Source organism: Hetaerina americana, unplaced genomic scaffold (genome assembly GCF_022747635.1).
Source record: "Hetaerina americana unplaced genomic scaffold, ioHetAmer1.1.p SCAF_14, whole genome shotgun sequence".
NCBI classification, from domain to species: Eukaryota; Metazoa; Arthropoda; class Insecta; order Odonata; family Calopterygidae; genus Hetaerina; species Hetaerina americana.
In genome coordinates, this window is record NW_027286514.1 from 13,736,866 (window position 1) to 13,758,795 (window position 21,930).

At 31.9% G+C, this 21,930-nt stretch overlaps 1 protein-coding gene across 1 annotated transcript in view; it reads right to left on the minus strand.

Moving 5' to 3' along the window:
- The window catches only part of sei (potassium voltage-gated channel seizure), an 858,190-nt gene that overhangs the window by 37,431 nt on the left and 798,829 nt on the right, over positions 1-21,930 (minus strand). Inside the window, exons 18-20 of the mRNA XM_071583602.1 lie at positions 19,987-20,378; positions 18,254-18,414; positions 7,786-7,872 (exon numbers count right to left, since the gene is read on the minus strand). Coding sequence (XP_071439703.1) covers positions 7,786-7,872; positions 18,254-18,414; positions 19,987-20,378 — 640 coding nt within the window. The remainder of the gene's footprint in view (positions 1-7,785; positions 7,873-18,253; positions 18,415-19,986; positions 20,379-21,930) is intronic.

Below are 21,930 nucleotides of genomic sequence, written 5' to 3' on the forward strand. Positions count from 1 at the left end.
GCAGTTAAGTTAATAAAACTGAAATATATGGTTAAAAATTTCTTGTTGAACATTCATTAAATCTTCTGATAAGAATTTTATACTGTGCAGCAGTCTGAAAAATAAATGTAGATTTCTTGTTCCTGACATGGAGCTGGTACATTTTAATAAGATTATTTAATGGTTATGTAACGATATTAGAATGAGAGCTCTTAACTCTTTGAAATTATTTAGGCCCCTTACAAATAGCATGAGATGGTTTAATTTTGCAATACATATTGTTAAAACTTCAAATAAACTGAGAAAATTCCACCAAAGATAATTTTTTCCTAAGCAAGTTTCAGATGAATCTATCTATATGCCATAGATTTAGACCTCAACTGCATATGCTGCTGGTTTAAATGGAATATGCGAGAAATGAGCATCAATAGCAAACTACAAGCAATTATTTTGAAAATAATGGTCGGAAGTCATGTGGATTGTTAGAGGCATTTTTTTCACTTCTCATAAAATGAATGTGTATATGTTTTGTGGATCCAATCCAAGAAAAAAGGCAATAGAGAAGAACAAAATGAAATTTGCTGAAAGTTTTAACCTTCTAATTGATCCTATATAAACCATAGTTTAGATCGTCATAGTATTGGGCCTGAGCAGAATAAGGAAAATTTGAAAATATTAATATTGAGGGGGATTAAACAGAGTAACTATTGTTGCAGACCACTAAGTCAAATATTTTCCATCAGAAACTACATTGAAAAGGAGAATATTAAAAATTTTGGGGAATAATTAATGACACAATTAAATAAATTAGAAAGAGAATTGCTCTGGGAAGATAACTTTTGTAGAATAAGAACTGAGGATTGAGATTTGAGATGTGGTTTTCAGGAATTTGTAGGCTATACTAAGAAGCACCCAGAAAAATATTATTTCCACTCTTGGTGAAATCCCTGTAATTCCCAATAGTGGAATGATTCAAATCAATTTTTTAGAATGAATCTTCTTATACATCAAGTAAAATCTTTCATAGTATATTCGAGCCAAAGAGATATCTACAACACAAAGGTTACCAATGTAAGAATTAAGGATTTTGTATGATGATATTTCTGAATTTCTCCTGTTTTGTTGCATATTAAATTATTTTCAAATCTGTAAAAATGGTATGCGGCACAGAGATTAAAAATAAATATTCAATGTGCATGATAATAAGACAGTTATAAAACATAAAAATTTAAAAAAGTGTAACAAAGTTGCACATATGCATTGAAAAAATTTGCCAATTCAACAGATTTCCTGAATCCATACAACATTTAAACTGAAGAATTTAATGCCATTGATACATACTCATAAATATTTTTTGATATAAAATTATTTATGCTAAATTCAAATAATTTTATGAATACTATAAAAATTCATTGATTTTATAATAAATGTTTCTCATGATACTAAATTGCAACCCATGAGGAATGAGCCATGATCTCATAGTAAAGGGTTTTGTTATGTTTTAAAATTCCTTCTTTTTCTTGAATTCATTTGGGATGTTAGTTGAATTCATGCACATAAAATTTAAAGTGCTGTGATATTCATTATATTTCCTTCAGTGTGAATTTAATTTGCATGTAAACCAACATTTTGGGGATCGAAATAGTCCCTTGATTTCATACTATCCTTGATGCTTTCCTCATTAACATATTGAGACTGGCATTCATTTTATGAAACAAAATGTGATGCTGTTGGCTTGGGTTTCCCTTACTCAGATGTGGATTTACTACAATTACTTATGAAGGCAAAAAAGCCATTGCATCGACAGTGGGGTTAATGAATCGCAAATAATAATAATATTTTAATAAAGTAAACATTGCTTTAATTTGAAAAAAAATCATTCAGTGAATGCCTTATAATGAGAACTTTTCAAATAAAAATCGACTCAATTTAAATGCTGGAAAATATGTGAGCATATGCATCACAAGAAACTTAACTCAGCAGATTATAAGAAGTATGATTCATGGACATGGTGCTCCATTCTGCAGCTTAACTCCAAAGAGTAAGAATTACATTGACCTTATGGCTAATGTGGTAACCTCCTATGCTTGAGGCCCTGAGTTGGAATCCCAATGGTGACAGGGTTAGTGGTGACATTCTGAACCCTAATTTGGTGTAATGCCAGGGGAACTTCTGGTATGAAACCTGATCTATTGGAGGGGACACACTGCACTAAAGACTCCTTGATGCTTTCTGTTATGAGATATATTATTTCAATGCCTGGTTTCTTCCAAAGAAACTGCGGGAGATGCCGCAACAGTAACTTTTAATGGAGTCATCCACTAATTCCGGATATTGAGGGATCTGGGTTCGAATCCCAGTCAAGGCGAATGATTTTTACACTCTGAAATTGTTGCATTGCCTGGTTTCTTTTTTGCCTTTCTTTACTCTCTGTAATTCAACCAGCCTGTAAGAACCTGGCTATCTCCAATGGCATTAATTACCTCAGTTATTGATCATATTAATTACAACTTAAGGTAAGCCACCAATTTTACAAGTCTTGTAATTAGAATGTGTCAAAATGATTGAAGTACACTATTTGTACTTCACTTGATCCCCCTAGAGTTCTATTACTTACTTTTAAAAAAATAACTTCCACAGTAATGGATACTTCATATTATCAACCCAAAATTACATTGTAATTGGCAAAACCTCAGCTCTCCTCATACTAAGTAAGCCGTATGACACATGAAATTCAAAAAATCAGGTTTGTGAAGTGTTCACAGATGATTTTTTTTACAAAGCATGGCAAACTGCTACAGTGATTTTATTTAGCTACCAAGAAAGAATTATCTTAATGCCGATATATTTCTTCATCAATGTCTTCATACCATCAAGGTAGTAATGCAATGACCACTGCAGATAAAAAAACTAATTTTAAAATTGCTAATGAAAAAACAATACAACCATAGTGATGAAACAATATAAAGCAATTTGGTAACATTCATTGAGTGCATTGAAATGGCCTTGGATACCAGTGAAGACGTGATATTTCTTCATTCAATTTATTTGCATTACCAATGTGCAGAAAAATATTGTGAACTAACTCTTAAAATGGTTCCATTTATGTTGTATGACAATATTTTCCCTTAAGAATATTGTGAGCTTAGCAATAATGGTGCTTCTAGAATATTGAGTGAAAATCATGTAAAGGTACAGTACCATACTGTACCAACAGATGAAATGAATCATGGATGACATGGAGTACTATGGAACATCACAGGGTAAAATGAAATCTTCAAACAAACCCTTGAAATAAGGGTCACAGTTTCTAGAGAACAATTCAATTGAAAGATTTAAAATTTGAAATTTAGCCTTCACATGTAGTTCTTTCCAGTACAAAATTCACTCTTTCTCCATTCCATTTTATAATGGTGATATCTTATGATTATAGTCCAGTCCAGCATTATATACCACATTCATCAAAAGATTAGTTGATAAAACACTGAAACTCTGAAACCAATTCTAATTATTTTTACCAGCACTCATTTAGAACCCATTTGAACAAAAAATTTTGGTTGTGACATTTCCCTCTGCTTCTGTGGATCCATTACAACGAAAATGAGGTGAATAAAAAAAGAGACACAAAGAGAGGACACAATGCTGAAATTTTTGAGTAGAATGGTAATTCATAAACTTAAAAATTTTGGCTTTGCAAGATTAATGTCAAATCATACTAAAGTAATCTTGCATGAAGCTTGTTATATGAATATAAACTTAAAATTAGCCACTGCCAAAAATGAAGACTGAAATTGTAAATGGAGACTATAAAAGTGATTTTTAGGGTGGTAGCTAATGGAAGGGGAGAGAAAAAGAAAAAATATTCAATGAAGCTACTGTGCTTCTCCAGCCATCTATACAGGCAAATACATTGACTTTGTGCTCACAATACTCAGGCCACAACAATCCTGGCTTAATTTCTGAGCTGATTTTTTTGATGAAACACCTTCATGTGATTCATTCTGATTAGGGTGGATTGATTTCAAATTTTGTAATGAATTCCTAAATAACTTAGGGTGGAAGATTTGTTGCTTGGAATGTTAGCATATCATGCCATATGTTATTAAAATAAAAAAAATACCCTACCCTGATGAAATGCTGAACTTGACTGAAAATGAGGTGAAATACCTCAGTATATCCCTGTAAATTGAATATTTATTTTCATGTATCAACACACTATATTAATGTATGACACTGAAGAGGAAACCTATTGTTGGTCTTATACGTACACTAATATTTGAAAATATTAATTGGATTTAAAAATATGCTTGCCTGCTAGATTCATTGGGAAGTTGAACATATTAAACCAATAGTCAACCTGCACAACACTCAAATACTCTGGTTGAGGATATATTAAAATATGGTATAGGTATGTTAAGATTTTTATGGTTTTAAGATTGGAAGTGTACCAATTTTTATAAGGACCTCTGCATGAGGTATTAAATATTCTTTTTCAGATTTTAAACTTTCTTTATTTTCATAACTAATTAAGGTCTTTGGAATATAGATTATATAAAAAATATTTGTCAACTTTTTGCTGGTTTTACAAATTTTAATGAGATGGCTACCCAAAGCTCAGCACATGGGAGCTATGCCATGTGAGTTCCACCCATGGCAATCCCATGTACCTAACCATATAGGGCAATTTCGTTTCATAATTAATGGAATTCATTTTTAAAATCAGCTTTGGTGTTGAATGAGATAACGAATTTCCTGGATTCAACTCCAGCTCTCTACATACCTATTGTTTTTTGGACAAAACAGCTTTGGAAAAACTTCTATCACAAGTTTACTACTTCTTTCCAAACCAAATTTGTGACAAGGAAATGAAGGGAACAAAATTGTCTGAACACAAAAATCTTCAACAAAATAATCAAATTCTATGCTGCATTATTACTTGGTGGCTCTGTCACTTCACTTGTACCTAAATTGAACGGGTATTTCAGAATGGTCCTGCCACATAAATATTAAGGTGTGGAATCATGAATTTTTTAATGTCTTTTATTGTCTTTCTCTTTTAGTAGATTTTCTTAAGAGCTGGTGATTTTATGCTCCTAGATATGAAATCAGGTCAATGGGAACATATTCTGGGAGCTATAATACTCCTTTTGTTGGATTAGAGTATCAACTATATCTCTATGTTTCCGCATCATGTACCTAGAAGTGGATTAAAATTCATAAATTCTAAGCTCCTTTGGTGAATGGTGGTAATTGACACTTGTGCTAAACCACATCAGGTTTAAAATTCCATGGTGTATTTTGATAATGTTGAACAATAGGTAGCTGAGAGATGTTCAGCTGAAATAGGTAAGTTCAAAATTTGTTGGCAGTAATAAACCACTTGGCATGTGACATCTTTCTGGGGCTAATTTTTACCAAATTTGTTGTATGGTTGCCATAGCTAACAATGTGGCACATGCTGAAGAGATACTTTTAGTCTGTGCTCACATCAATACTTCTGACGTAAAGAAGACTGCTAACTTCAATCTTTGACAATTGAATTAAACGAAGATTCTTTCAGGTTTCCAAAACTTCCAGAGATGGAAACCTGCAAAAAAACCTGGCGTGTTGACTAAGATTTCTATGCAAGAGGCATTCAGGAAATTCATTTGCATACAAATATGCAGACTATAGGTTGCAATGTTTTGCCCAGGTGCTTCTTCATTAAATGAACAACTCTACTATTTAGTCCAGTATTGACTGTGGCTCCATCACAATCCACAGCTCCATTGCATTGCATAATAAGGCTATTATTTGAAAAAAACACTAAGCTAGATTTAATAGCAACTACAGTTTACGATTCACAATTATGTATGTGATGAGGAAGTATTGAAGAAGTTACCGGGAGATTGATGAGGAGAAGCTACTGTTTCCAGTCATTACTTCAAAGTAACCTATTTTTTGACAGTGCCTACACAGAAAGGGATCAACATGAAAGATAACTACACATACATGAAAAATTTAGTTGAAGAATATCATTTAATTTGCAGGAAAAGCTTGGGCCTTCAATGATGAATATTATAAAAAGTCTCCATTATGAATATAGAATGAGTAATATTTTGACATATTTATATCTCAAAATAAGTAGGTAAATCAAAGAAACTGTAAGAAATGCTGCAGCAGTACCTTTTGTAGAATCACCAACATGCAGAAAACAAACTTTTACCAAACGAAAATCATTTTCCTAGATTAGGATTTGAACCTAAGGTCCCCATCCTGGTCTAGGATGGATGCTTCTTTCATTGTGACTTTCCCTGCATTTATGTAGACACTACAGACAAATGAGTCAAGTATGGATTTCTCCCAATATACCATAATAAAACAGTTGACTTTGGATGATAAGAACTTGCTCAAATTTGTCACTTAAAATTGTATCTAAGGTAAAGTGATATTTCCACAAAATGGGTAAGGAATAATTGGTTTTTTTAAACCATACTTGTATTTCTTAGGCCCTGTGTGCACAGAGAAACTATTCTTGTTCACAATGATTATATTAAAACTCTTAATTGAAATTTTAGAGAAATTTTTACAGAGTATGTACCATCACCCATTAAATCAATTTATTATCATGCATTAATTATTTAAAGGCCATAAACTTCACTTAATAGAAATTGTTTACTGACTGCAGTGACTTGCTAATGGAAGAAAAAGGAATTTTAAACCACATTTTGTGCACAAAGAATTAAATACGGCCTTCCTGTTATGAATTAATGAGTATCATTCATTAAAAATATATAGGCAATAATTCATAGAGGAGGTTGGATGTACTTAAAGGTAGTGAAAACTCATTGATTAGATGCTAGTGAGTTGATTAATGGCACAAAATACAAAGGACATTGGAACAGGAGATGTAAATGATTACAAACCATTTACAACTAAATGTATATATGGTAGCATTAGGGCATTAAAAACAGAGTTGACAAACTTTAATAAAATCACTATGCTCTTCCATTTAAAAGATAATATCCACAGCTTTAATGACAGGCATAATAATAATGATGAGTAAATGAAAGGACAACTATAGAGACATATCAATCTAAGCAAATGCTGTATAGAATGTATGATAATTTGTTTTGAACCCTTACTTATATTTTCATACCCAAATAACTCTAGCTCAAAGGATTTGTTGAGAGATATCTCTAGTTTATATAAAACTTGGCACCTAGCTTATTGGAAATATATGTGCTATTCTTACAGGTAAATATATCTGAGCATTTATCAATTGACTACTTCAAGGTTGATTTAGCTCACATATTTATGGATAAAATGCTGACAATAGTGTTTGCCAAGCAATATAATTCAGTTAACCAGAATGAACCTTCAGTCATAGTAACAAATATTTGTGAGTTTTAATTCTAGTGCATATGTAACAGATTTTTTTTAAATCTGAAAGAGAGCATAAAACAAACCAAATGAGTTATATCTCTTTAGAAAGGAAATTCATGCTAAAAGCATCTCAATCATAACTTAAATATTTGCAAGTGAGGTAACAAAAAAACTTGTACATTTGAAAAATAACGTGCATCAATCCACATCTAACATTCCAATTAGCTTTTATTTCTGCAACAACAAGATGCTTTAAAGTGTTCTCTTGACTGAGTGGTCCTTAGATTATTACTTCATAATTTTTCTACTTATATACTTGTATTATTTTGAAGTGTTTATTCAACCTTTAAGACTGGCTTCCTGCTTCTTGTTGCCAGTTGTGATATAAATTAATTTTGCATGCACAACTGTACAAACATTTATTTCCATTCAATTCCTTACCATATTTACTATCTGATTTGGCAAGCCGCAGGTTCGATTTGTGCAAGCGAAGATCTGTGAAGCTCCTTTTCAACTGGGTGAACATGCCTGGGCACAACCAATCATCTCTGAGTTAGTTCTATTCTATCAATTTTTACAGATTAAAACCAGCAATTTTAAAAATAAATTCCTGTATTAAGATACTATAAAAAATTTAAGCTTCCAAATGAATACCAAAAATAATATTTTAACAAATTACTTATTTGATAGTAATCAGATACTTAATTACAAAAGCCAAATCCTTTTTTATAAGTCAAAACTAAATAAAAGACAAAGGCAAATTATTATTCAAATTAAACAATGTAAAACCTGTAAAAAACATTTAATTAATTACCAAAAAACAAAAAAATTACAGATCCAGTGTAACTCTAACAGTGTAACTCTAGAATAATTGAATCTATGCATGTTTGCAAAAAACTAACAATTCAAAAATGAAAAATTGAAAGGAAAACATTTTCATTAGTTTAAAAAATAGAATGTAATAAGCCCACTATGCAACTTAACTGACACTCAAAACAAATTCAATGTAAAATTCTATCACCTTTAAAAGTTATGTATTTAAGTATTAATATGAATGAAATCCATATTTCCTGCCCAGTATTGAAGTCCTGATGCGTTTTTGTCCCATTAAAAGTTTAATGGCATTTCACTGATTTAAGTCAAAGAATTTATTATGTCTAATGAAATACTTTAAATGCAGTGAACTTTAAGTTTAGCAATTAATATTGCTACTAGAATGGCTAATTAGAAGGGAAATGTAACAAGTATTTTATTTAGTTACATTTTTGGCTGACAATTTCAACATAAATTTCATTTTAAAAGTAACACCAAATTTATTTTACAGAGTTTATGGAAGAATTGGGGTGATTTAGCCACAATTTGATATGACACTGCAAAATTTGAAAGTTATGTTATGAATCCTAATATACTAACATTACAATTCATATTACGAAGAATTAGAATTAGCTTTGACTTAAAATAAAATGTTCCTGATGATACCTACACGTAGAATCTTCTGTAAATGAGCTCAGAAAACACATTATTTGCAACAAGCATTTCCATTGTCAGTACTGTAAATTTGGAGTACACATGAAATTCCAATGACATAAGCTAATGAAGTGAAAATCTATACAATTTTCATAAATGATGTTAACGTTGCATCACCAAGTGATCAATGGAAATAAATTACAAATGAAATTTTGTAAACCATATCTAACCCCTAAATGGAAACCTCATATTTCCTTTCCATTTAACTACTATATATTTAAAAATTGTTTAATCCTTCAGTAGTGAATACTTCGATGATAAAAATTTATTTATAGTACCAGCGAGTGTAGATTTATCACAAATAATTACATTTTAAGATCTGAGTCATTAATTATTACAACTGCCCATTGTGTGTTATTTTTAATCATCTAGTTGTAATTTTGTTACACCAGAGTACTTGTCATAAGTTTTATCAAATATAGGGTAAGAAGTTTTGGGGTACTCATTCCTCCTTAATTTCCACATATGGTAACATTAAATCCAATAGATTCTCATTCCCAAGACACCTCAAACATTTTTACTTGCATGCTCATTGCCACTGATGTATTCTCATGGATATTTGATAAATTTCAGCGATGGTAGTCAGCAGGTTTAGTAAATGATCAACCTATTAATTTTTAAATAAATAAATCAAATAATTAACTGAGGAACCATACTCTGCTATTGGGCATTACAACAGAAATAATCAAATCTTTCCATAGACCTTGGAGAACTAAAACCAAGATAAAGGGTATCCTTGAGTGAAAGGCGCAGAACTCAAATATTACTTTAAATATATCATACTTGAAACAACCAACACCACTAGAGAAATTAGTGTACATTGCCTATGCCTCAAAACTATCAGCTCTAATAAATAGATGATCTGAAAGGCTAAAGTAATTTTATTCCTGCCCAAAAGCTTTTTCAATTCCACAAAATTAAATGGCCATCTCCTGCATACCATTCATTTTAAGCAAGAAAGCTTTAGAAAGAAGCCATAAAGTGTTATAATTTATTTTAAACACACGTGGTCGAATAAAGATCTAAAAGTGCAAATAAAGAATAAACTGGAATGAAAACTGGAAGAATCATAAATTGAAGGTATCTGACATAATTTACTGAATATGACATGACTTTGGTCTACAGCAGTCATGATTATAAAATAAGGAATTAATTTCAGCATCTTCGAATTTTTAAACTAATTCTTTCTTTCATGGCAAAAGGATAAATATCTTTAGTTTTTTGAAAAAGCCATTTTTGATTTTAATCTCATGCTTTTTATTAACCACCTAGTGCACCATCATTCTGGGAAAGTATGCTTTGAAAATAAGCTTGCTAGTATCCTTACATAATTTGGTAACATCTAAGCAAGTTAATCATTGTTCAGTCTGAAAATAATCTCTAAACATGTTTGCAGAGAATTAAAAATATAAGGTTATGTAGCTTTCCGACTAGTACACTATTGACCAAATTAGTCTTGTTAATATAGTATTTCCCATCAAAACACATTTCAACAGAAAAATGCCATCATGACAAAATTGAAGAAAATCAACACTGATAGGATACCTTCTGTAGTGTTGCAAGAAAAAGATTCCATGTGATCATATCCTGATATCCATGACCATATGTGGTATATTCTATGCAATTTGCAGAATAAAATCATTAGTAATCAACTGAAATTGTGGATTGTCTGCTGAACATTAAATGAAATTTTCAACCGTGAGTAGGAACAATTAAAATGTATTTTATAAAAGTTCATAATTACAATCTTCAAAAAGCTTAAATTATGGCTTGGGAGTCACACACACAAGTTTAGGATGGGAGATGCATTTCGAAGCACACCTTAGAGATGATTAGGGATAGGAAAGAGCTATGGCTTGAAAATTATTACAAATTTCAAACATTTACCAAATGGTAGCAATGTATAATAGTAATGAGGTAGCACTGGTTTAGGAACATTATTCAAAAGATTGAATTTTAGCTTGGGCAGAATTTTTTTAGGGGTACTTATGGTGTAAGAAAACCAATATTATGTAATGCAAGCAGTTCTGCCACATAGGGCATAAAGAAAATATGTATGAGAGTCTTAAATTTCCAGGATAAACTGCTGCAGAATGGACAAGAAAATCTAGAATATACATTAAAGACCTGGTTAAGTTGCATGTAACGCCATCATGAATATCTGTCTATTTTATAACTCAAGTGACTAAATTTAAACTATAACTGATAGCATCAATTAAAAATGTTACTGATTGTAAACATTTCTCAAATTTTCCCAACCATTGCATAATTTTGAAATGACTGGTCATATTCAAAAGCTTATAAGAGGACTTTTATTAACTAAAAATCATAGAACTATTAGAAAAGTCCAATTGGGAAAAGGCATTAAATTTAGTCCACTCTCTATTATGAGTGAGGTACTGGGCATCCACTATGCATTGTTTTTGAAATTTTTTTGAAATTATTTGAGTCTTCCAGATTTTTTAAGGGAATATTTTTAGTTTATCAGAGTATTTCATATCTCCAAACAGAAATATTTTTGGGCAAATATTAATGTTACAAGTATTAATAATTATTGAATGCATGTGCCAGAAATAACAAGGAATGGTTGTTAGTGTAATTGCTGCATTTGGTGGTTAACATTCCTAATATATTGCCAGAGTTGAAGAAGTATGAATATGTAAAGAATATTGAGTAAGTACATCATTACCAATTCAACTATTGAGTAAATACATCATTCTGACCTTAAATTCTCTAGTAATTGTAACTAATTGACACAGGAATACAGATTTCCCACAAAATAATATCAAAGTTATGAGAAAGTAGTTATACATTACTTGCCTAACTAAAATTGTACACCTGAAGAAGAATGCTAAAAGTTGTGAGGTCATATCCTATTAGTAATATTAAACATTAATTATTTTCAACCATCAGAGCGAAACCTGAAAATCATCCACGAGCACAAGAAAATCATTTCTTGGCAACTATGTGGCCTAGGAAGAAATTCAATATTTTCTTTGAGTAGAAAAAATTAAGAGTTATACAGTAAAAATGACTGTTACATTAAACTCTTAGAACATATAATAAAAATATCCAAAGTAAAACTTTTTTGATTTTCACATAAAGCATGAACCATGGCTCAATTAGTGTATCTTGATGCAGAGTCTGAATAGAGGGTCAAGCAGAGCAAGAGCTGTGAAGAAGAACAAAAATACCTGTTCATATTTGGTAGTGGATCTCTAAAAGACTAGACATTTTTAAAGTTAAATATCTCAAATACTGATTTTTCCACCACACTGGCTAAATCTCCTGAGTTGTCCAAGTTTGAGGGCATCCTGGCATAGCATTACTTCTGAGCAATGCAATTGATCTCAGACATATTTCATGATTAATATCAAAAGAGAACATTTAAGCCATAGAAATATGATGGAGTCAGTAAAAATTAATTTCAATCAGGTTGAAGAGTATAAAAATGTTATGTATGTGTTGATCTGATAGTTAAGGGCAAATTGACTGATAAATCAGCACAATAGGTGGTGTTTAAGGCAAGGAAGGACTGAAAAGAGAGATGGGGAGAGAGAATACATTGAAGCGTAGAGAGGGCATAGTCAGTAGCCTAAGCAGTGCTAATGGTGAAACCACTTGGAACCTTCCCTTCTAATCTCTCCTTATCCTCTTTATTAAAATCCCCTCTCTCATCACCCATGCATTCTTTTACCTTTAATTTGTATCAGGCATGTTTATCAATGAAGAACTGAACAGTGTCAATGGAAAATTAGTAAAAATTGTGAATAACTGATTTGCAAATTGTATTTTTGCCCCAGGTAAATCAGGAATATTAGTTTCTCAAAAATACAAATAATTTATAAAATTTTGAATAAACCATCCAAACAAGAAAAAATATCCTAACAAACCATACATTTATGTCCAAGAAATATCAAAGCACTGATCAAGCATACGTATGGATTAGTTTAAGTACAATCATAATACAGCTAATGTTTAAATGGAAGGAATTTGGTCAATAAACGTGGATAGTGTTTAGAATAGATTGGGGTTAGGATTCATGAATTTGGTTGAATTGAATCCATGAATTCAATTCAATTCTCCTCATAAAAATGAAGTATCTCAAATCCCTGTTGTATGGGTAAAAATTTACTTTGTGCTTAGCAATGACTTAACTATTAAAGCATGTTCATACTTAACCAGCACACTCTATCAAGAAGTAATGAATACCTGATCTTCAATAGAGAATAGTATGAGAATCAGTCTGAGAGAAAGAAATTTAAAAAATGTTACAAATTGGAGTTCATAACTGCAGTGGGTTTATCTGTAATATGTTGCTTGATATGGGCACAATTCAAGCATAATTCTGATATGATCTATGGAAAATTACAGATAATACTATTACATGACATAGCTGCTTGTGACTGCTTGCTCTCATAGCATTACTCTTATAACAAGACTTACCCTTCATTAAAGATTATATTAGAGCTGATTCCATGATTTAACCTCACTGATTTTTGTGAACTTTTACATTCATGTATGCATGAATCCTACTAACCTATTAGGTCATACTTGCAGCATTTAAATTTGCCATATCCTTTATGTGCATGGCAAATTATGGCCATTCAAATTATATGGTGTGCTGTATGGTCTGGAATGGTTAACTAACAAGGTCCACCAGTCCAATAGGGGTTAGCAGTAAAAAAGAAATGTAATTTACTTCATATATTTTCATGGTTAGTACTGAAATTAAATGTTTCCTACAAAGAGTTATGATCACAAAATTTTATGACTTACCCTTATTTTCTATGCTTGAAAATTGTGAAAATATGAGGGTGTAATATTCCTTCCAGTTCAAAAATTTGTTGTCTCAGGGGTAACTTTATGGAATTTGCATAAAATATTGAAATGAAATGAAATAATTTACTTTGTAATTCTACGCACTTTATTTAAAAAAGGTTCCAGGTTTTGACATTGAACATCATCATCAGGTGGTCCTCATAGAAGCAAACTTGATATATATACCTTGTGATCAAAGGTTGGTCAGAGAGGGAGGTTTGAGCGGTAAATAGGTTACATTTTAGCTTGGTAGAAAAGGGAATTACTTCTTTTTGACTTGGAAGAGTGGTAGGTCCAGGAGTGGGGAGTGGGGAGTGGGAGGGATACAAAATTTTGTTGGCAAGTTCATCTTTGCAACGGACACATTTCAAAATTTCTAACTGCTCTAAAGCATCAAGCCTTTGACTTTTATTTTCAAAATGAATAATTTTAGTTACAAAGTCACTTTTGTGGTCACTTTCAATGAGGTTCTTTGCAAAGAGGGATGTTTTTCTTATTTTTTACACATGCCTGGTGTTCTTTAATTCTTTCTTTAAATTTTCGTCCTGTTTGCCCAATATACTATTTGTTACATTCTCAGCACTTCACTCTCCACTCCTCTCCAACCAACCCCCCCTCCTTTGATCGGAAGGTATATATACCAAGTTTGCTTCTATGAGGACCACCTGATGATGATGTTCAATGTCGAAACCTGGGTCGTGTTTTTTTAAATAAAGTGTGTGGAATTACTAAGTAAATTATTTCATTTCATTTCAATATTCCCTTCTGCTATTCCTAGTATGCGATGGCTACTTCATTTTTTTAAACATAGGACAACGTAATATAAATTCTTGGATGTTATTCAACACACGTAAATTTTCAAAATGTTATAAAGTTGCACAGGAAAATATAATACCAAACATTTCATTCATACACATGAAGAAAAATAGCTAAATGCTAATATAAAATCTAGATGGCGCACTCAGTATTAGTATCAGATTGAAATATTGGCGAGTGAAAATTGGTATTGGATAGAACTATTATTGAACCAGCCCTATATGCTAACTTTGAACACAATTATTATAGAGTGCTTTGGCATGGTAGAGAATGTGCCAAATACTTACTATCTGAGTATCAAGATGGTAATTTTTCTTAATCATTTCTTGAATTTGGGCACATTTTCAGCCTATATCAATGGAATAAGTTCATTTATGATAAACTCAGCAAAATTGAAGTTGGAATCTTATGAATATCTAGCCATCTTTGGGCAGTGGACAACATGAACATGCAAATTAATGCAATAAAGTTTTATGAAAGGGAAAAATCAATAACTGAGGAAAGCTGTCAATGGTGTCATTTAATAGTTTGCTAAATTTTTGAACCATCTCTCAATAGATCATATGATTTCTCACATTAAAATATAATCCAGAATGAGGAATTTGAAAAATTCCTTATAGGATTATTTAAAAAAGTTTGTGTATGATAATTTTTGAGAATCTGCCGTGCCAAATTAACTCTGCATTCATTCTTTCTGGTTTTTTAGTGTTAATTAGTTCAAATAAAATTATTTAAAAATGTTTGTTCACATCAAATATTAACTATGCCTTAACATTGTATTTCAAATGAAAAGAAATTGATTTTATGATACGATTCCAACTGATATAGAAACTCAGCATCAGATAATGTAAATGAACAAATATATTCACTCAAAAAAATAACTCTTGTTAAATCTCCACATAAAGAAAAGCATTGAACAAAAAAGAAAAAGACATGTGTGCAGTGGAAGATTTCCCTTCCTGACAGAAGAAATATTGAGGCTAATTTTATAGTCTATACACTGCTCAAAAATTTTATCTCATATTGGTTGTACTCTGGCTAGCACCGAAGCATAAGTGGAAATATTATTAGCTGTGCAATGTATTATTTAGCATGTTGAGGTATGTCATTTTATACGATATATGGAAATATATAAAATTCAGGGAATAGCTTTAATTGCAATGGATGCATATAATGTAATTTGTACCCAGTTAAATAAATAGCAAGCTGTAAAATGAGTATCCGAAGCTTTATGTACTTAAAAACTCTGAAACTCTTGAGTTATTTTCTCATTTATCCAACCCTTAAGCAACTTTAAGATTTGAGCATAGCATTATTACATTCCCATGATTGAAAATATTGATTTTAATAAAACATAATAAAATGACAATAAAAACATAATATCAAGGCTTAAGTAATCAATCAACTCAGTTTCAAGAACAGTGGGGACCATTAAAGGGCAGTCCATTTACACAACAGAATATTTGTTATGGTGAATATATTTTTGGAACCCATTATCAAATTACAAATCCTCATTTCTCTAACCCTTGAGGCCTAATAGCAGAAGCACAATATTCAAGGATCAGGGACACCAAGTTCACAAGTAAGTTTTAAAATGATATACCAATTATGTATGAGAAATACCCAGAAACATGGATATCAAGGTAGTTAATCAATAATATAATATTTTCCATAAAAAGTTATGATAGAAAGGCTGATTACCCATGTACTTCAGATACAGACAGACCAATGGATGTATAGAGTGCTAAAGTTAATGCATCTATGTTAACAGCAAAATCTGTTCAATTTCCAGAATCTTTTCATGACATTTGATTAGGTATAACCTTAGATTAATTGCATAGTTATGAAACAGTGAAACCTGAATATTAATTACATACAATTGACAAGGCCTTCCAAATGACAAGAGTAGCCATTGAAAGATACCAGAGTGTGGTTGTCACGGCTTTGAAAATGGTGCTATAGGACCATAATTCTAATGGTATAACTAGTGGGACAGTTAATACAAATATGCACATGGCTCAATAAGAATTACAAAACTGTCTTAAATTATCTTTAATAATGATGGTCCTTCCCACCACATAATTCAGTTTGTGTTCATTACATTAAATATTTGAAGATGTGGTATAAACAGTAACGCCTTTCAAATTTCAAGGGACCAAAATTAGGATTAAATGTCCAGGTTTAAAATAAATGAACCTATGAAGAACTTCACATAGTATTTTGCCAGTTAAGTGTTCTTTTGCATATTAAAATGCATGGAAAATTTGTAATTTATTGACGTGTCATGTTTAGGAAGAAAGTGATTAATGCTAGGAGTACTTAGAATAAACTATGACTACGCGTGCTTATCTGCAGATGAGAATCGGGAAACTCAGCAAACAGTACACGAACAGTGGATTTGTTGCTTTCACAATGTATACACATAATTTTGCAGCCAATATTTTATCAGAAATATTTCATTATGGAAACATGAAGCTTAACAATACTGCATTCAGACTTAAGTAAGTGGTAAATGTATAAACCTTAATGACAGTTGGTAAGTTCTGATTTTTTGATTGAGTTATTATCGTGGCATTCTGTTCAGGCTCCTAGGCTGCCTAAAAATAGGTCCCCACTGCATCATTGCATCTCATACAAGTGTGAGTACAATGGAAATTATTGAAAAAAGTTTTCAACCATTATAAAAATTGCTGTCCACGACAGATGTAATTGGTTTTTGAAAATAATACTTATTGTAAATGTAGTACAGCCATGAAAAAAAACTTGGAACTCCAGTGTTAAATGAGTCAATGACTCATATCAAAACCTTCATTTTAAGCAACAAATCATTGATAGGAATGTAAATTTCTTTCTTGAATGAATTACAACCATGCAAAACTTAATCAGGTAAAACAGGATATTATTAACAGTATGGAATTTTGAAAAAAACTACTAGTAACTTAATTGATAGCATGATGCAAATATTGAAAAAGCAATTACTTTTTCTAAATATGCTTAAAAGAATGAAAAAAGTCATTCAAAATACTTTCATGTAATTTTAATGAAAGGTAATTAGAGTAAAAAATTTTCTAAATATTTTATGCCAATAATACATTCCAAATAGGCATGCATAAAGTCTAATTATCAAAATAAAATTGGTATGCTAAGCTGTAAATTTGAATAACTAAAATGATTTTATAACCTTGAAAATAGTATCAGAGATTAAAACAATATGTAATAATAAATTATATGCAATTGAAAAATATATGAAAGTACATGATACTATTGCATTTCAGGTAAATACCACATAACCATGAGAAGAGGTCCATTGCATGGCTATAGGAGCAAGATGTTTGTCATTATATGAGCATTGAAGGCAACCATATGGAAATTACAAACACATAAGCATTTCCACATTTTATCTACCCTAAAATAAAATTCACCTTTTGCATTATTTAGTTGTACTGCTATAACAAATGACAGCAAATCTACAAATATACAGAAACATTTTCTGTGGAATGACACTGAGTAATGGGGTTATCAGAAAATTAATTGAGAGCATAGACATCAAATTACTGAAACTGCCTTCAAGAGAATTTTACTGATAGAGATCATTCAAATTAATCAAGATACATTCTTTTTACAATTCAACTTGAGAGATAGAGTACTAATTACTAACAAGAAGTTAAAATTATTATTTGATTAATATTTTGAGTTGTTCAATGACATATTTTGAAATTTTATTTTTTATATGTTATCTACATACCTGCTATAGAATTAAAGGTAGATGACCTTGGATGTTGCTGACCACTTCGGCTTTGCTCACCATCCCCTCCAGTCCCTTCCCCAAAATCTAAGTTAAGAGGAGTAACATCCTGTCCTGCCTTCTCAGGAGAAAACTCCAGAATACCATGGCCAGAACGTTCACTGAAATATAAAAATCCATTTGTTATTCATTTTTTGTATCACAATTGTTTTTAGCCAATTTGGACAGTTACAACAGATTACTTTTTAGGCATATTCTAGTCACTTGAATCAATGAAAATTGAGGGTGGATGATGACCTTTCAAGAAGCTGAATCTAACATCCATCCACTGGCTAACAATGGGGGAAGTCAGAAACTAAGGTTCACAATACTTTTAATTTTGTTAACATAAGTGCAGTTCCAGGAATATTAGGGCTAGTCATACTTTCATATTATTTTAATTTTCTGTTGCACAAATAATGTCTGTTAAGGACTTACTATAGTTACTTTCATTGTAATGAGTCTCTAAAATTTATTTTTCCATAAAGATATAATCTTTACTCACATAAGTATTTATTCATAATTGTATGCCCCTTCAGAAAGTTGTTAAGGAGTGCTCAATGCTGTGGCAATGCAATTTGAATAAATACCCTACCAACTCTGGTCCAACACTAACACCCAGAGACATTAGCAGAAGTCTAGAATTCTTGAAGATAACCACTGCAATACTGAATGCTAATAAAGATTCAAAGTAAACTTTTCTTGCTAGCAATTTAAAATTTCAAAATATAGTTTAGCAAACTAATGACAACCTTCCCGATAAATATGAAATCCTATATTACTGATATCAACAGAGCTGAGGGGAGTCTGTCAGATTAGAATAGAAGACAGTAAAAAATTGAAAAACTGAATAATGTCAAATTATCTGTTTAGAAAATTATCAAATAGAATGCTTTTATAAGAAAATGTTTAAATATTTTGATCATTACCATTTCCTAATCTCATGACCCTAATATCATATTTGTTTATCGCAAATATGTTTAATTTCTGTATTAAATGGCACGCAAGTTCTCCCATTTTTATTGTAATATTAATTAACCTTTTTTTCAGCATGTACAGGTACATTCTGGCCAATGCTAAGTAGTCCAACCCATCTATGAGAACAGGGGAAGTAATGTTTAACTGAGGAGAGAGTTGTGCAAACAGTAATCAGGAGGGGATGAGTAAGGGAAGACCAGTTTCTTCTCCTCCACCCTGGTGGGCAAGCTTTTTCACATCTGCTAAAGGGCCTACAATATGCACTTCTCTCCAAGAGCAGCCTCATGAGCAGTCTCCAAGAGACTTGTTTAGGCCAAAATCACTCTCTGTACATTGTGTCTACCTAATACATACCCTCAAACTTGTAATCTCCTGGCTCTTATTTTTCCTTCTCCCATGCTATTAGGGCCAGACTGTACCAATTTAATGTAAATGTGTAGCTTAAGTATAGCATAAAACAACTGGAATATATCATGCAATCTGGATAGAAGGAAAAATTCAGTATTTGACAGCAATGTTCATAGAGTTTATGGTATTGGGCACAATACAGAGTGGCAATAGTTACATTATCCCTCAACAGAGGACTTTTGATACTTAATTCTTTGGCATTTAATGCTGGACACATTCATATTCATCCAATACTACACTAAATGCACATACTGGACCCTTATCAAGACATTGAATCAGTGTGAGGGGTTAAAAATGACTACACTCACAAGTCTGATCCATCTTCACTTGACTCATGACGTCTCCGGTCCAGAGAGGCCAAGAAAACATGCTGCTGCCTAAGCGTCTGTAAGTGTGTGTCTGCTGCAGTTGGCTGGACTCCCGGCCTCCCACTCCCACCTTCACCATCGTATTCATTACTGCTGTTGTTGAAAAAGTATTCACCTATTCCGGCAGGACCATCAGTCTCACCACCTGTCGTTGTTCCATTGGCACCTGCAGATGTTTTCTGTTGAGCAGGCCTGTGACGTCTTCTGGGGGGTTTGTATGCCTGCCGTCGGACATCAGAATCCTGTTCTTGAGAGCTCGATCTTCGCCGTGCAGCTGCCGAAATGAAAGCCTTGTGCCGTGTGTTGCGTGGATCAACTCCAGCCAGATCTTCCTGCATGGATGAAGAAAACATTGGATAATGCGGCACTCATGAAGTGAAACCAAAATAATCATCTATAGTAAGATCTCAAATCTGTTTGTGAGGGGAATAAGGAGGAGAAATGCACATCTGAGTCCAATGTAACAATTAGGCATGGAATATTTGAAAGTTAATTATTAGAAAGTAATAAATTATGTACATAGTGCAGGAAATGTAGTTTACATAAGTTTCTAAGAAAGGGTATTTTTCTTTAGAGTTATTTAAAATGATGAAATGAAATTTCTTAGAATGATTAATTTTCAGAAATATACGGAGTAAGTCCAGCAAATCTAATCTAATAAGGGAAAATTAATGGAAACTTAAGCAAAAGTTAGGCTACTGATCACTTTTTGCAGTAATTTACTGAGAGCAGCATACATATTTGTCTCATTTCAAACTAATTACATTCATTTCCCCATGCAGTCTTCATAATATTTCATTTGAGTGAAAATTTGGAACTTGTAATATCCAGCTGAAATTCAGTTATAACTTCAGCTTTTTCAAAGATTAATTGTTGTTTATTTACCTTAACTGTTGATAAAATTTTTTGAAGAAATTTTATGAGCATTTGTCGCTACAAAAATGGAGAATATTTGGCAGGCTGAGTTATTAAGTTATTAGGTATCATTGAAATGGACATCAAACTGAGTAATCAATTGACATAGTTAATCAGTTTAATACCAGGAGTACTAGGCACAGTTAATTACTGAGTTTTGATTTTCAGATGTCTGTAACTACAGTCCAATTAATCTAGTGGTCTGAAGTTATCTTTTAATATTTTATTCTATTGTTTTCACAATGCTAAGTTGTAGTTTTACATCCACTTATATGTGTTCATGATATGATATTTTCATCATTAGTAGCATGACTCATCAACTGATTGGAAGGGTATTTTCCTAAACTTTTTACTTTCAAGGAAGAATTTTGATGCTCGAACATTATTTTACATTTGAAAATGCTTTATGATGCTTGTTGGCTGGAGAAAATATAATGCTCCATTAAAAGTAAATTAGTTTTGGCTATCATGAATAATTAGAGGGTCTTTCCTGATTGTTCTTATCTTTTGTCAATGTGGCATGAAGTGTTCCGTATGAGCAGAAAGTGTGAACGGGTAAAAACAGAGTGCAGGTGCTGTTGCTTGGGTGTCAACCCCGCAATTTCAATTGGATAGCCGATAGATTAGTGACAACATGTATATGAGGTGTCACTGAGGGGATTATTGAATCTCCAATGGAAATTACTGCCATGGGCTCAGTGTGAAATTGTTCAGAAATTGAATTGAAGATGTCACCAGACAACTAAGGAGAGTATCTACTTTATAATTTTCTAAGAATAGTCTAAGATATTGATCCATGAGTTCATGCAGTGTTGGCTGCCATGGTAAGAAGTTTGAGCCTGGTATTCAAGGTAAATCAAGTTTAATAAGAGAGACGTGACTCATTTATGTTTTATCATGTTACCTAGAATTTATTCTGTGTTTATAAGATTAAAGCCTAACTAGATATTTTCTCAACAGAAATAAAAT